Source organism: Felis catus, chromosome B1 (assembly GCF_018350175.1).
Source record: "Felis catus isolate Fca126 chromosome B1, F.catus_Fca126_mat1.0, whole genome shotgun sequence".
NCBI classification, from domain to species: domain Eukaryota; kingdom Metazoa; phylum Chordata; class Mammalia; order Carnivora; family Felidae; genus Felis; species Felis catus.
Window position 1 is genome coordinate 204,429,475 of NC_058371.1, and position 14,717 is coordinate 204,444,191.

The window sequence follows — 14,717 nt, forward strand, 5'->3', positions numbered from 1 at the left end:
TGGGACAGCCGTGGCAACCCATCTGTACAGGGGGCCGGCGTGCAAGACAGGGCGGAATGGGGCTCAGCGGTCGGGTGGGCCGGCCCAGCTACACGCAGAGGGCGGGCTGCAGGGTCGGGCCAGGCGCGGCACGGCGTCGCCGAGGAACGAAGCCCAGGACGCGCGAAGCCTGTGGGTCTCTCCGAAACGCTTCCCTTGGTCGGTGCGTCGCCGTGGCCCGCGCCCCGGTCCTAGAGCTCCGCCCGGCCCGCCCCAGGCTTCCGCCAGCCCCTGTGCCTGAAGCGAGGTGCTTTCCCGAGTCCCGCGAGCCACGCTGGCCGACCACGGGGCCCCGGGAGGGGGTAACGGGAACCCCGATTTGCAGCTGGTCGGTAGGAGGCGCAGGAGGCATCTGAGGAGGGGGGGTCTCGACAGGCGGAGCCCTGAGCCTCCGGCATCTGCGCTAAGCGCAGCGTCTGCAGAGAGCGGGACAGCTGGCCCTGGTCCACGTGGAGGCACTGCTGCTCCCGAGTCCTCGCTCTTGGTGAGCGATTGCTTCCACGGGGGACGTGTAGGATTTTCTATTTTTATTGGCAAACCTGTGTTTCAGAGTTGAAATTAAAATGTCGTTACTGGAAGTGAGCAAGTTAGCCACGGTGCTGGCAGAGTCTGGCAACAGGTACCGGTTTTTGTGAAGCGTGTTTTCACGGCTTTTGGAAGCTTTTGTGGCCGAGAGAAGATCTTCAGCTGCCTGCGGTGTGATGACAGCTGCTCCGCGTCGCGTGGCTCCCTGCCGTGGGATCCGTGCAGCCTCCCTGCCGGACTCGGCTGCGGGCCCAGCCCCTGGCGTCCCGTCGGAGGCGGAGGGTAATGGGGGTGGGGGGCGCTCCCCCGTCGCCCGCCAGTGTTCGGGGTGAGGGGGCCGCGCCTCGCCAGGGAGCCCTCCACTGCCGCGGGCCTCCCGGGCTGACCTTCCGTCTTGTCGGGTCTGTTCTCGTCCACATGCGTCAGGGTCACGGATGGAGCGGCTCGTACCCGCTCTTTTATCGTTTCTGCTGTCGCCTTCCCCGAAGTCGGACGGACTGTTTTATAGGAGGTTCGTCTCATCGACTCTGCGTTAACATTTCAGTCTTCTTGATCGTTCTCCTGTTTTGTTACTTACCTGTAGGTGGAAGGTGATGCACGTGGAAGCCGTGGGCAGAGGTGGTGGCAGTGCCGTGTGGCGATACTTGGGGGCCGCTAAGCCTCGGGGTCACACTCTGCTCCCCATTTCTGAGAGAGTCAGTGCCGGGGTCAGGTGTGGGCCCTGGGTCAGGGGTCAGTTGTGGGTGCTGGGGTCAGGTGTGGGCACCGGGGTCAGAGGTCAGGTGTGGGCATTGGGGTCAGGAGTCAGGTGTGGGCACCAGGGTCAGGGGTCAGGTGTGGGCACTGGGGTCAAGAGTGGATCCTAGGGTCAGGTGTGGGCACCAGGGTCAGGGGTCAGGTGTGGGCATTGGGGTCAGGTGTGGATGCCACAGTGAGAGGTCAGGTGTGGGCACTGGGGTCAGGGGTCAGATGTGGGCACTGGGGTCAGGAGTGGATCCTAGGGTCAGAAGTGGGCACCAGGGTCAGGGGTCAGGTGTGGGCACCAGGTGAGGCTCGGGGTGGGACCTGTAGGGCCCGGGTGGCTGAGGCACCAGGAGTGTGGCAGCCCCGGGCGTGAGGTAGGGGAAGGTTGTGGGAGCGGGCACCCATCAGGCCCACCATGGCCTTCTCCTGCGGGGTCAGCACGGATATTTGAGTGGTGACAAGGGCATCGCCACAGGCTGCCCCCCCCCCCCCCCCGGCAGCCCAGCAGGTGCTCTGTCAACGGTGGGATGCGGGGGGTGGGATGCGCCCGGTGGTCCAACCTCTGGCGAGGTCTGGCTGCCCTCGCTGCCAGGGTCCCTCCAGGGTCCCACCGTGTCTGTTCAATGGAGCTGCTTCTTGAGAGGGGCTGCCAGGAGGGTGTGGTTTGGGACCTTGTGAATCTGAAAGGGTCTTCTGTCTTGTCTCTGTGGGGCTGAATCTGTGGGAACAGCTTCTTTTGGACTCTGGATGCCTTCAGGGCCGAGCGCTGGGCCCCCTGCTTCCTCTCTGGGGTTTCTGGGTGACAGACCGGTGCCGGGGCTCCGGGCTCTGCCGGGGGCTGTGTGGGGGGCTTCCTGGATTATCTGGGGCTGATTGGTGGTGCAGAGGTCCCTGGCGTCCCCGGTGTCCCCGACTCTGAGATTGGGCCCCTGCTGACCCTCGCATTTCCTGTTTCTCTGTTTACCTTCTGTCTTATTTTGGGGGCGGAGCCTTGGGTCTGGGGGTGATTCTTCCTCCTGCACTGCCTTCCCTCCGGACCACCGGCCTGTCTCCGTGTTCACGTGCGTCTGGGCACCTGGGACATTTGCTGGGACATTTGCACGTCTCCTGGTTTCCCACCAGAGGCTCTGTCTTGTGGCCCTTTGGCCTGAGCTTTTGGGGGGTGAGCTGGGTTTCCCGCCTCCTGGGAGCCCCGTGTCTGCATCTCTCTGGGTTTCCTTTGGGGTCGGGCTCCACAGAGAATGCGTCCATACCCCTCCTGGCCAGGCTGCGAGCACAGTCAGGGCCCCCGAGCTCAGTGTCCCACTCTTGTGCAAGGCTGGGAGAGGTGCTGGCCCAGACGTGGGGGGTTGGGGGGGTCTAGGGATCCAATTTTGTCTCCAGTGAGGCCTCCTTATTACAGCTCCCTCACCCAACACACACAGACACACTCCTGCACACGCGTGTGCTGTCCTGTGCACACGCACACCCTCACCTCCGACCATCTCTGCCCCGACCTGTGGCGGGGACATTATGAACCCCACAGGCCTCGGTGGCCTCGGCTAGGCCGGCCTTCTCCCTTTGCCGTCTGAGGGAGGCACTCGAGTTCGTCACATTGGCCCCATGGCCAAGCGCACGTGAGTGCTGGGCTCCAGACCCCTGCCCCACCCCGGGGCTCCTGCTCAGCCCCGGCCTTCTGGGAGGGCTGGGACCCCGTGGACAGGGCCTGCTTTGGTCCAGCACAGACGCCGTGAGCTTTGCACACGTAGCTGGGGCCGTCCTTTGCAGGAGCACAGATCTGTGTGCTGTGGTTCGGAGACGGCCTGTTGCCTCAGCCGGTGCACCGGGGGTGGGCCAGGCCCTGGATCCTCGCTGAAGGAATTTGGGATGGCTCACAGGGGCGTTTCTGTTTTCCCTGCAGAGTCTCACCAGCTCAGCTGTAGCTGGTGACCTCGGCTTGGGGTGGTGGAGACATGATGGGGGGGTGCTCTTGCCGGGCAGGAAGTCGGGGCCTGTCTCTGGGTGTGTCCCCACAGGTGGCACACTAGTTGAAGGACTTATAACTCAAAATCTGACTTATAACTCCGAGTCTTGACCTTTGGGTTTGGAAAAAAAATTGTTTATTTGTTTACTTATTTATTGTTTAATGTTTATTTTTGAGAGAGAGACAGAGAGAGAAAGAGAGAGACAGAGCGGGAGTGGAGGAGGGGCAGAGAGAGAGGGAGACACAGACTCCGAAGCAGCTGCAGCACAGAGCCCGACGCGGGGCTCGAACTCACGAACCGTGAGATCACAGCCTGAGCCGAAGCCAGACACTTAACCAACTGAGCCACCCAGGCGCCCCTTGAAAAAATACTTTATGTTCGGCTGCTTAGATGCAGGTAATAGGAAACCGAGTGATGGTCCAGAAGCAGGGCTGTCCAGTGATAAGGGTCGCACATGTCAGTGTGGCCCCGGGCCAGGTCCGAGTTGGCCTCAGACCCAGGTTTCCTCTCTGCCGTCTTCAGCCACAGGCCAGGGCCCGCCTCCGGGAGAGGTGGTGGCGACGCCCCTCTCGGGCCACGCGGCTGATGCCGAGTGTAGATTCACTGCTCTGTTCGTGCTCTTTTGTGTGGCGGCCACCACGTCTCTTTCACAGATGGCGTGTAGATGGGCTCGTGCCCCGGCGACGGAGGACCTCTCCACAGCGGCTCTCCTGCCCCCGTCTCGTCACTGCCCCGGGGACGCTCCTGCTAGCTTGCGTGTGTGCTGTGGGGCCAGCGCCGTCCACGCGAGGACCAAGGCAGGGGCGGGAGCCAGCACGGCAGCGGAGGCGAGGGGCCGCCGCCCCGTCGGAGGCCCTGTCCCCCGGCCTGCGGAGACCAGCCGTGGCCTCGAGGTGGGCCACGTGGCTTGCAGAGAGGCGTGAAATCAAGTTCCCCTTGATTTGAATAAAGAATTTACTTCACGAATCCATGTTTTGTGACCAAGATGTGTGGCCAGTTGTATCTTTAAAGGTCTGAATCAGTTGTTTCTCAGTGGCTTACTATAGAACAACCGGAAGAGTGAAGCCAACTGTCTTATAGAGCCAAATAATTTCCTTAAAAGGGCTGCTTTCAAGGAGGGACTCGGGGGACGCTGGGTGCCTCAGTCGGTTAAGTGTCCACCTCCTGATTGGCTCAGGGCGTGGTCTCACGGTTTGTGAGTTCGAGCCCCGAGTCGGGCTCTGTGCTGACCGCGTGGAGCCCGGAGCCTGCTTCCGATTCTGTGTCTCCCTCTGTCTCTGCCCCTCCCCGCTCGTTCTCTCTCTCTGTCTCTCTGTCTCTCTCAAAAATAAATATTGAAAAAAATATATTGAAAAAAATAAAAAACAAGACAAAAGTAAAAAAACAAAGCAAAACAAAAACCAAGAGGGAGTCTGTTCTAAGGGGGAAGTGCTCAGGTACTTGGGTTCCCCGTGGAACTCTTTCTAAGAAGTCCTCCGGCCAAAGAGGGAGACAGCCTGTTTCGGGCCAGGCGGTCGCTCGGGAAGGTTTGTGGTGCTGGCCCGGCTGGCGTGGGTTCTGGGCCCTGTAGGTGCCCATGTGTGGGGGGCCTGTAGAAGCCCCGAACCACGTGGTGACACCTGTCCGGGACGGTGTGGCTGTGGCCCAGGAGGGGAGGCTGACCGCCCGGTCACTGAGGTCACGCCCAGCATGTGGGGCCGGGCGGGAGGCTGCTCCGGCAGAGGGGTGAGCACGTGGCAGACGACGCACAGGTTCAGGACCAGGAGTTCAGGGTCAGGGCCGGGGCTCAGTATCGAGGGGGACAGGGCCGTGGTCGTGCCACGAGTGGTCAGGAGGTAGAGTGGGGGAGCCAGCACACTCCCTCTGCCCAGCCCTGGATCAGGAACCCTACGCACGGTTGGGGTGGGCCTGCTGGGTCTTAGACCCTGTGGGACGGCCGAGGACAGGTGCCACCGAGTGGACAGGGCTCAGTTTGCAGTGGAGGGGAGATTGCCCTGGGAGCCTCTGTCTTGAATGGCTTGGGGAAGAATCGACCCCCCCCCCCCCCCCCCCGCCCAGGGAGTCGGGTCTCAGCGGGACAGCACCCTGGCTCAGCCACTGGGGGCCTGCAGAGTGGGGCAGGCTTGAGTGTGGTGTGTGACTGGCGCACAGGGGACCATGGATACTTTATGTGACCTTGGATGCCCATTTCCGGGCCAGTGGGATGCTGCCTCCTGCGTAACCCCCTAGAAATGCTTTACGCCTGTATCTTTTTTCTTTTCTTTAAACATTTTTTTAACGTTTATTCATCCTTGAGAGAGAGGGGCAAGGACGAGTGGGGGAGGGGCAGAGAGAAAGGGAGACACAATCCAGAGCAGGCTCCAGGGTCCGAGCGGTCAGCACAGAGCCCAACACGGAGCTCGAACTCACAGACCTCGAAATCATGGCCTGAGGTGAAGTCGGACACTTAACCGACTGGGCCACCCAGGCACCCCAGCCCGTATCTTTAATGTTGCAGACTTTAAAAAATTCAAAACACCTTTGCTCCCTTGATTTTGAAGAAGATGACACCCTAGGGGAGAGGCTGTGTCCTCCCCGTACGACCCATGCGGCCTCATGGGCAACGTTATGCCCGCCAGCCCACGGAGCATGTGCCCAGGCCCCGCCACGTCAGCCCCTGCCCGTGGGCCCCTCGGGAGCCGATAGCTGCTGAGGGTGAGGGCAGGAGCGACAGAGACCCCACGACGGGGACAGTGCGGGGGAGGAGGGCGTCTTCTCTCCCGACTGCTGAGAGCTAGACCTGGGGCACATCCAGAGCCACTGAGCCCGGGCGGGCGGGTTGGGTGTCGGGGGGCCGCCTCCTCGTGTCTACCCGGCGCGTGGAACGTGACGTGTGATTCGGGTCCAGCCTTTCCTAAAGAAGTATTTTGGAGTTTTATGGCTTTTACAGTTCTGGAGAAAGCGGCTCTGCTTTGAGTGAATTCTCACCAAGCGGGAGCCCGCGTGCGGACCCCGGTGCGGGTGTGTGTCCTTCGGTAAAAGGCCTGCCGTGAAGGCGCCGGAGGCCCGGCCCCGCTGCTGGGCGCTGTCGTCCGTGGGTGCCGAACGGCCAGCCTGCCGCCTCCAGCGTCCCGCCTGCCCTTCCGAGCGGCCGTCGGTGGTCTCTGCGCTGAGGGGCTTCTGGCCGGGCCGGGAGGACCGTGGTCCTGGCAGCGCCCGCTCTGTGACTTTAGTAAAAGGCCTTGCGTTACACGCGTTTATTTCCTGGTTTCAAGCAGTCAGGCGTCAGGCCCGTGGGTCTGGGGTGGCACAGGACGGAGGGGTGTCTCTTAGTTTTCATTCCTAATTTAGTAAGATCAGGGATTCCTACCGAAGTCCCTGACCTCAGGAACTCTGGGTAAGAGGAAGGAGTTTGTGATAGAGAAAACGTTAATGATCATTGGAGAAATTTTCTTGATTTTTGTCCCCCTGAGAAAACGTTCCCAGGTCACAGTCATTCGTGGAAGCCACCTTAACTGCCACGGACTGCACATCGAAGGTGTGTGAAGCTGGGAAGTGTGTTTCCCCGGATTGGCCTTCCTGAGGCCGAGCGCCAGAGCCCGGAGCAGGACGCGGGTTGGGGGAACTGCTCGCCAGCCCCTTCCCCGCACGATGGGGGGCAGGGCCCCACGGCCAGTCCTTCAGGCCCACCCTGCGCTGACCTCTGGCCACGCGGGCCGATCAGCAGCACCAGGTCTGACACGTTTATTTGCAGAAGTCTGCAGTGGCCATGATGGCTTCTCTGAGGATGTCAGAGAACTTTCTCTTCCTAGAATCTAGGCTGTAGTCTGAGGGGCCCTGAGACTTCCAGAGGGGCACCGCTCCGTCCTGGAGCTCACGGGCTGGACTCCTGCGGGAGCGGCGACCGCGTCCCCGCAGAGGGCAGCATTCAGCACGTGCCCTGTGGCCCGAGTCGGGCGGGTGTGGAGAGCCTGTCCCGTGAGTGGCTCTCAGCCACTGCGGAGCTTAAAAAGATGTGGCGCCTGGGCCCACGCGGGGTGTCGCCTGCACGGCGGGGCCTTCTGGAGCATTCCGGGTTTAACCTGAAGAGGAAGAATGAAAGATCCGGGGGCACAGAGCCCTTTGCTCTGCGGTGCGGGGCGCCTTTGGTCAGCAGCAGGCGGGGCCACAGTGGCGTCTGGGTGGGGCCGAAGCCGCTCCCCTCCCAGAGCTCATGGGCTGAGTGTGGGTCTGGAGTCGGACCATAGCCAGCAGGCCACCTGAAGTGCAAAGGAGCCTTTGGGGTCCTGCTGGTGCCTAAAAGTGTCACCGGCGTCCCCGGAGCCTCCGCCTGGCCGCTGATGGGGTGGAGGGGCCCAAAGAGCCTCCGGGATCTGCAGGCAGGCCCTTGGGGGGCACACGATTCGGGTCCTGGGACCCCTGCATTGGATTTCCAGCACATCTGCCAGATTCTATGCTGCGAGGCTGTGCTTTGGGGTGAATTTCTGGAGTTGGCTCCATGTGCTTACCTGCATAAAGCTGATGGTTCCCACTCGGCACTCTGCTCTGGGGTTGACCTGTGGATCCCGTGGCGGGGGTGGGGTGGGGGTGGGTGGCGCTACCAGATGGCTGGGTGTGGGGCAAGGTCCCTGTGCTGACAGAGCCCGGGTCACGGTGCTGTGAGGCCTACAGGTCACTGATGGCCTCGGGGATGGGGCAGCCTGGGCAGAAACAGGGGTGGGGGGAGATGGGCAGGGGCCTTGGGGGACATCATGGAGGTGGTGTCAGGTGACTGGAGAGCCCTCCCACGATGACTCCTTGGCCGCAGCTGGATGGGGATCCTGGCCTGGTGGGAAAGAGCAGGAGAGGATCAGAGAGGGCAGGCACTGTGGGTGGGAGCAGGCCCAGCTGGCCTCCCAGACCTGAGGACTCTGGGCAGGTGGCGGGTTGGTGGGGGGCGGGCTCCTCACATCCAGGTGGCCGGGAGAGGGCCTACACCATGTCAGTGGCTGGTTTTGCAGTGGGGGCAGTGGGGAGCGGGTGGGGGGGGGCAGTGGGAAGCTGGTGGGAGTGGTGGGAAGGGCCAGAACAGTGGGGGCCTGTGTCACAGGGGTCAGGCCAGGCCAAGTAAGTCCTGGCTGTGTGGTGGCAGGAGTGTGGACTCCTGTGGACCCTACTGGTAGATGAGGGGCCCAGAGGACACAGCTCCCTCCGAGGACCCCTCACCCCTGTGCCCTGGAGGATCCTTGCCGTCCCTGGTGGTGACCGTCCTGTGTCCCCTCCTGCCGGACGGTGAGCAGGCTTAGGGAGGCGTCCCCAGCTCAGTCCCCTGGGAGCAGCCCCTCGTCTGGGGCTGGAGCACGTCCCACCTGTTCTCATGATCAGACAGCTTGCTCTGCGCCCCCACCGAGCAGAGGGCCTACTCTTCTGGGTAGGTGGGGGCAAGGGAGACTGTGAACTTGACCCGCCCCTCCCGACCTTTAGATGGTGCCCTCAGCCCCTCCTGGATACGGAGCAGCCCTGAGGCTGCCCTGGGCCCTGCACCCTCCCTCTCCCTCCCTCCCCCTCTGCCTTCCCCTGTCCTGTCCCAGCCTGTCCTGGCTGCTCCCTCTGGGGCGGGGTGGCCTCCTCTCTGAGACCTCACCTGCTTCTCTTGGGCTTCCCGTCCCCTCCCCCTCCACTGGAGCTTACTTCTGGCTGCCTTCTCCACCCATTCCCCGCCCCCATTCTGCACATCCTGCCCCCCCCTCAGATGTCCCACACCCCACTTAGGGGGCGGGATTAAGAGCCCGCCTGTGTCTGTCGGGGTCTCACTTCCACCAGCTGTGGGTGTGGGAGGTCCGGTGGCTGCCTGGGGCCCTTACCCTGCCCTGGGGCCCTGGGCGCAGGGCCTGCACACACAAGGAGGAGTTTGTTTTTTACTGAAGCCACTTTCTCACCCACGGGCGGGCTGGCCTGACGTTGCTGACAGCCTTTCCTGGGGACCTGGGACGGGGCGAGGTGGAGGCCTGGGAGGAGGCCTGCAGCGCAGCCCAGCCTTTGGGGCCCATCCTCAGCATCTGCCTCAGCACTCTGTCCTCGGCAGGGTCCTCTGGGTTGGGGCAGCCCCTACCTGGGCGGCGGTGGCTAGAGGGCTGGACATCGTGGCTCTGGGGAGTGGGCAGGGGTCCGGGTGTCAGGTGACAGGGCTTGGGCTGCGGATCTCCGAAGCTACCTCTTCCTCCTGGAGACTAGGCTACTCCAGACAGTTCCCTGCCCCCACCCAGGGCTCCTGCTCTCCCCCCAGACCCCGTCCCCTCTCCTGGGCCACCCCCACCCCGGGCCTCCCAGGGCAGGGGGCACTGGTGGGCTCCGGACAGGGAGGGGGCTGAGGCTGGGGGTGGGAATGGGACAGACCCCTCCACTTGCCCTCACAGCCCAGGCTCCCCATAGCCGTATCCTCCCTTCAGCCATCACTCTCCCGGAGATCCCCACAGGGGGGGTTGGCCCCACCCTTGGGCTGCCCCCTCCCTGCTGTGGCCCCAATGTCCCTGCTGAGGGACCTCTGCAGACCAGGTCCAGGGAAGGCAGCCCCTTGGGGATGGGCCGGCCCTAGGACCCCCGCCCATGTCACCAGCCCCCCTCTCTCTGCTGGCCTGGGCCTGGGCCTTCCGTGGCCCCCGTCCCCGCTAACTGCGCGCCTGCCTGCAGTTCCCTCCACCGGGCGGCTGGGGTGGCTCTGAGGGAGAGGGGCGCAGACTGGGGCCTCAGCCGCGGTGGGCGATGCCGGGGTCTGCAGGGACAGCCTGCCTTCCTCGCCCCTTGTCCCCGACATGGGTTTTCTCTGGCCTCCTGCGCCTGAGGGCCAGTGCCCAGGCTGAGACCACTGGCCTCCCTCCAGGCTGTAGCCAAATGGTAAAGGGCAGTGGTGGCCTGGGGTGGGGTGTCTGCAGTCTTCGCCCTTCCCCCAGCGTGTCCCCCAGCGTGTCCCCCAGCGTGTCCTCTGCCCAGTGGGCCAGTCAAAGGTCTCACCTGCTGTGAGAGCACTAGTTTTCGCTCCCGGCCTGTTTGGCCTCTGGGTGTAAGGGGCGTCCCTGGAGGGTCCCGAACCCCACGCTGGCCCCAGTGGCCCCCTGACACCTGCCCTGGCGGGCAGAGGCAGACCCCTCTGCAGAAATATCAGAGACCCAGGTCTCGGGAGCCCACACGCTTGCTCACTTGGCGGATGAATGGTCCCTGGCCGAGGGTGCGGGCGCAGGTCAGGGAGTGGAGTGGGGAGGGGAGGGGAGGGTGCCTGGGGTGTATGTTCGGCCCTGCAGAAGCCCCCAGGCCAGAGCACTCCTGGGTGCTCGAGGGCAGCCGGGAGGCCAGGGGCCTGAGCGCACAGAGCGAGGGGCAGGTGGGACGGGGTCCTCGTAAGCTCTGAATGGAAATAGACTAAAATTTGCAATGAGCACGAGGGACACCTACGCGTGTAGCTATTTCCAGAAGTTACAGGCTACAGCCAAAGCTCCCACAATTACAGGCAGAAACTCACAAATCCGACATTCTGCTGTGAGTTGATGCCCCTCTCTCTGGTTAAGTAGACCCAGAAGGAAACCAGACACAAGATGTGATCACCCTGGTCAGTGAGCTCTGGCTGTCAGTGGACGTCTGTGGGATGTACCTCTAACAAGGGGGATTGCATCGATTCCAGGCACACACGGAAGCTGCAGGAAATCGACCACTAATAGGCCAGAAGAGAATGTCAATATTTTTCAAGGACTTGGCGGCATACAGGCCATGTTTTCTTGCCACACCTCAATAACAACGAGAGCCAACAAAACCTCACGCGTTTAGGAAATTAAAAATGCACTCTATGTAACTCACAGGCCAAGGGAACAGCCATAGTTCAAGTTACAAAATACTTTGACGCACGCTCATGAAAATGGCACATACTGAAACCTGTCGGACATATCTCAAGTTATAAAAAGAAGGGCATTCGTAACCTCCACGATTATGGCAGAAAAAATAAACGTGGAAAATCAGCCAAGCTTCCAGTTTAACCGTGAGGCAGAGGTCAGCAAACGTCCTGGAAAGGGCCAGATTGTAAATATTTCAGATTTTGAGGACCGCAGGTGGTGTCTGTCCTTCCCTCTTCCTCCTCTGATTTCGTCCGCACACTTGTTTGCTGACCCCTGGATTTGGGCAATGGAAGAATTTACCCAAAGGGGAAAGAAGGAAGGAGATCATAAGAGCAGCCATGCGTGAGCCGGTCAACAGACCCAAGCAAAAGACCCTCTGACCCACCTGATGAGTCTGGGAGCCGCGCGGAGAAGGGGGGGGGGGGGGGGAGGGTGGGAGGGGAGGGGATGGGGAGGGGGCCAGACCCGAGGAGCGGCGGAGGCCATAGGACAGGGGGGATAGTAGGAACAGTTTGGAAGAAGTGGACAAGTTCCTGGAAAAACATTGCCAAAACCTGACTCAAGAAGAAAGAGAAGCCAGGGCTCATCCTGGAAACCGCGATATAAAATGAAACGGTGACTTCACGTCTTCCTGTAAAGAAAACACCAGCGCCAGCTGACGTTTAAGGCAAGTCCTGCAAACTAGACGCGTGTCATCCTGACCTGAGATCCGGACACGGACAGCGAGGCTGCTGAAGGCCGTCCGCTGACCGCCGTGGCCAAGGTGGCGCAGAGGCCCCCTGGGGCTGGCCTTCCAGATGGCGTGGAGGGGACTGGGCGGCCAGGGACCGAGCCCGGAGGGTAAGCGGGAGCCTCAGCTGGGCCCGCCTGGGCAGTAAGCCCCGAAGCCACCCCCAGGACACAGGGGGTCCTGTTTGTACGAAGACTCAGGGGCCTCCCGCGGCACCCCCAGGTCAAGGTCCTGGGCAAGCAGGGTCTGGCTCCTCCAGCCCTCATCCCTGCCCTCCAGGGTCACCAGCCCTGTGTCCCCGCAGCTCCACCCCTCCTGACTTCCGCCCTGCTGTCACCCGCCGCCCAGCGCCTTTTCTATTTTCCCGCCGTTACGGATAGAACTTCTTTAGGCCTCGTTGGGTTAATTTCACTAATTTCTATTGTCTTAGAAAACCGTGCATTTCATCGAGAACATCAGACGTACGCTTGTCACTTTGCGTCTTGGCTGCCCCGTCTCCCTGTGCGCGGCCCGCACGGTGCGGGTCCCGCTCTCCGTTGATTGCACTGGTCAGAGGTTGGTTTATTTAATGTATTTATTTGAGGACCGGCTCCTGGATTTACTGATGAGCCCTTCCATTTTTCTTGTTTCCAATTCATTAATTCGCCTTTATCTTTACCCCTCCTGCTTGTGGATTTACTTTATTGTTCTGTTTTCCCTCCTCGTGTCGAATGTTTAGTCCATTTATTTTCAGTCTCTCTTGCTCAGTAATAAAAGCATTTAAGGTTGTGAATTCCCCGCCGGCCCCTCCCCGAGCCGGCTCGGCGGACGTGCGGCTCGGCTTTCGGCACGGCTGTAAATCGCCTGTCCCGGTGACTTTTATTAACTCCCTGACCCGGGGGTTGTTTAGGCAGGCGTCTTCAAATTTCCAAATCATCTGGCTTCTTTTTTGGATCCTTTTATTAATTCTTAGGTTCGTTGCATTGGTTTACATAATGAGGCCCCCAAGCGTTTTTCTCTTTGGAATGTGGTGAGGTACGTGTACACGCGAGCACACGTGGGTCCGTGTGTCCGTGTGTCCGTGTGCGTGTGCATGTACATGCACGTAGCATGTTCTGTGGTCTCTGACCAGGCGAGTGTCACGCAGTCAAGGATGTTCGTGAGAGGCCTCAAGGCCCTTGTCCTCACTCCAGTGTCATCCCCGAACCGGGGTCTCCGGGTGAGGGCTGGGCCATCCGGCGCTCCGACAGGCCCGCCTCCTCGCTCACAACAAATACTCCCGATCTCACACCCCTCGTTTAGAGCCCGACGGCCAGGTCTGCTGTTCACAGGGCACAGAGACGTCTCAGGGGCCCCTCGGTGGGTGACTGGGGAGAGGCCGCGGGGCAACTCCAGAGTATCGGTGTTGAGGGGGACGGCTGTCTCTGGCCCAGGACTGTCCTGTGGCTCAGATCGTACTGCCCCCCGCCCCCCCGACCTCGGAGGGCAGCCTGGACAGATGATCTGAGTGCCGGGGTGGGGTGGGGGTGGGGGGGCCCGGACAGTTCTCAAACAGAAAGTCCAGTTTAATTCCTAGTCTGCTAATTATAAAAAGTTATGAATAGATGTTAATTTTATGTATTTATTTTTTAAATTTTGACGTTATTTGTTTTTAAATGTTCATTAATTTTTGAGAGAGAGAGTGAGAAGAGCCAGAGCACGAGCGAAGGTGGGGGAGGCAGAGAGAGAGGGAGACGCAGAACCCGAAGCAGCTCCAGGCCCTGAACCGTCAGCACAGAGCCCGATGTGGGGCTCGAACTCACGGACGGTGAGATCGTGACCTGAGCCGAAGTCGGACACTTAACCGACTAGCCACCCGGCGCCCCTGATTTTACTATTTTTATTCATCTATTGAGATGATTATATGACATTTCTTTTTTAATCTGCACATGAGTTTTCTAGGGCAGCTGTAGCAACTACCACAGCCCGAGGGGCTCAAACAGCACATTTATTCTCTCAGTCCTGGAGGCTGGGGTCTGAGATCCAGGGTTAGTTCCCTCTGGTGCCCCTCTCCGTGCTGTGAAGACGGCCGTCCTCTCCCAGTGTCCCCACGTCGTCGTCCCTCCGTACATGGCTGTGTCCTAATCTTTTCTTCTAAGGACACCAGTCGGACTGGATTAGGGCCTGCAACAGTGACGTCATCTTACCCTAATAACTGCTTTAAAGACCCTATCGCCAGTTTTTTATTGTGGTAAAAGATGCATAACATAAAATATATCACTGTAACCGCTTTTACGCGGGCAGCTCCGTGGCATTGGGCACATTCGCAGTGGTGAACATCCCCAGCCTCCACCTCCAGAACTCTCTCATCTTCCCAGGGGACACTCTGCCCCATGAAACACTAGCTCCCCGTCTCCCCCGCCCCCAGCCTCTGACCCCCACCATCCACTGTCTGTCTCTATGATCTGCGTCCCCCACGGGCCTCCTGTGAGTGGAATCATCCGGTGCCTGTCCCCTCGCAACCGGCTTATTTCACGGAGCACAATGTCCTCCAGGTCCATCCGTGTGGTGGCAGGCGGCAGGACGTCCTTCCCGCTCGAGGCCGAGGAACATCCCGCCGTGTGGACGGACCACGTTTTCTCACCCGCGCGTCTGTCGACGGACTCTGGGTTCTTGCTCGTCTTAGCTGATGTGAACGGTGCTGTTGTGAACGTGGGGTGCACACACCTCTTGGAGACCCTGCTCTCAGTTCTTCTGGCGTGGGCTTGCTGGATGGCAGGGGGAGGCGGGCGCGGGCTTGCTGGATGGCAGGGGGAGGCGGGCGTGGGCTTGCTGGATCACAGGGGACTCTCTGTTTGATTTTGGGGGGACCTGCCACATTGTTTTCCATGGCGGCTGCACCAGTTTACGTCCCCA

General features: G+C 60.9%; 1 protein-coding gene across 3 annotated transcripts in view; it reads left to right on the forward strand.

Moving 5' to 3' along the window:
* SLBP (stem-loop binding protein) overlaps positions 1–14,717 on the forward strand; it is a 77,436-nt gene that overhangs the window by 39,992 nt on the left and 22,727 nt on the right. The window contains exon 8 of one of the 3 annotated variants that reach the window (XM_023253526.2): positions 3,926–4,210. The exons of the other annotated variants lie outside the window; for them this stretch is intronic. Coding sequence (XP_023109294.1) covers positions 3,926–4,195 — 270 coding nt within the window. The 3' untranslated portion in view covers positions 4,196–4,210. Of the gene's footprint in view, positions 1–3,925; positions 4,211–14,717 lie in introns of those variants that run through there. 3 annotated transcript variants of the gene reach the window in all.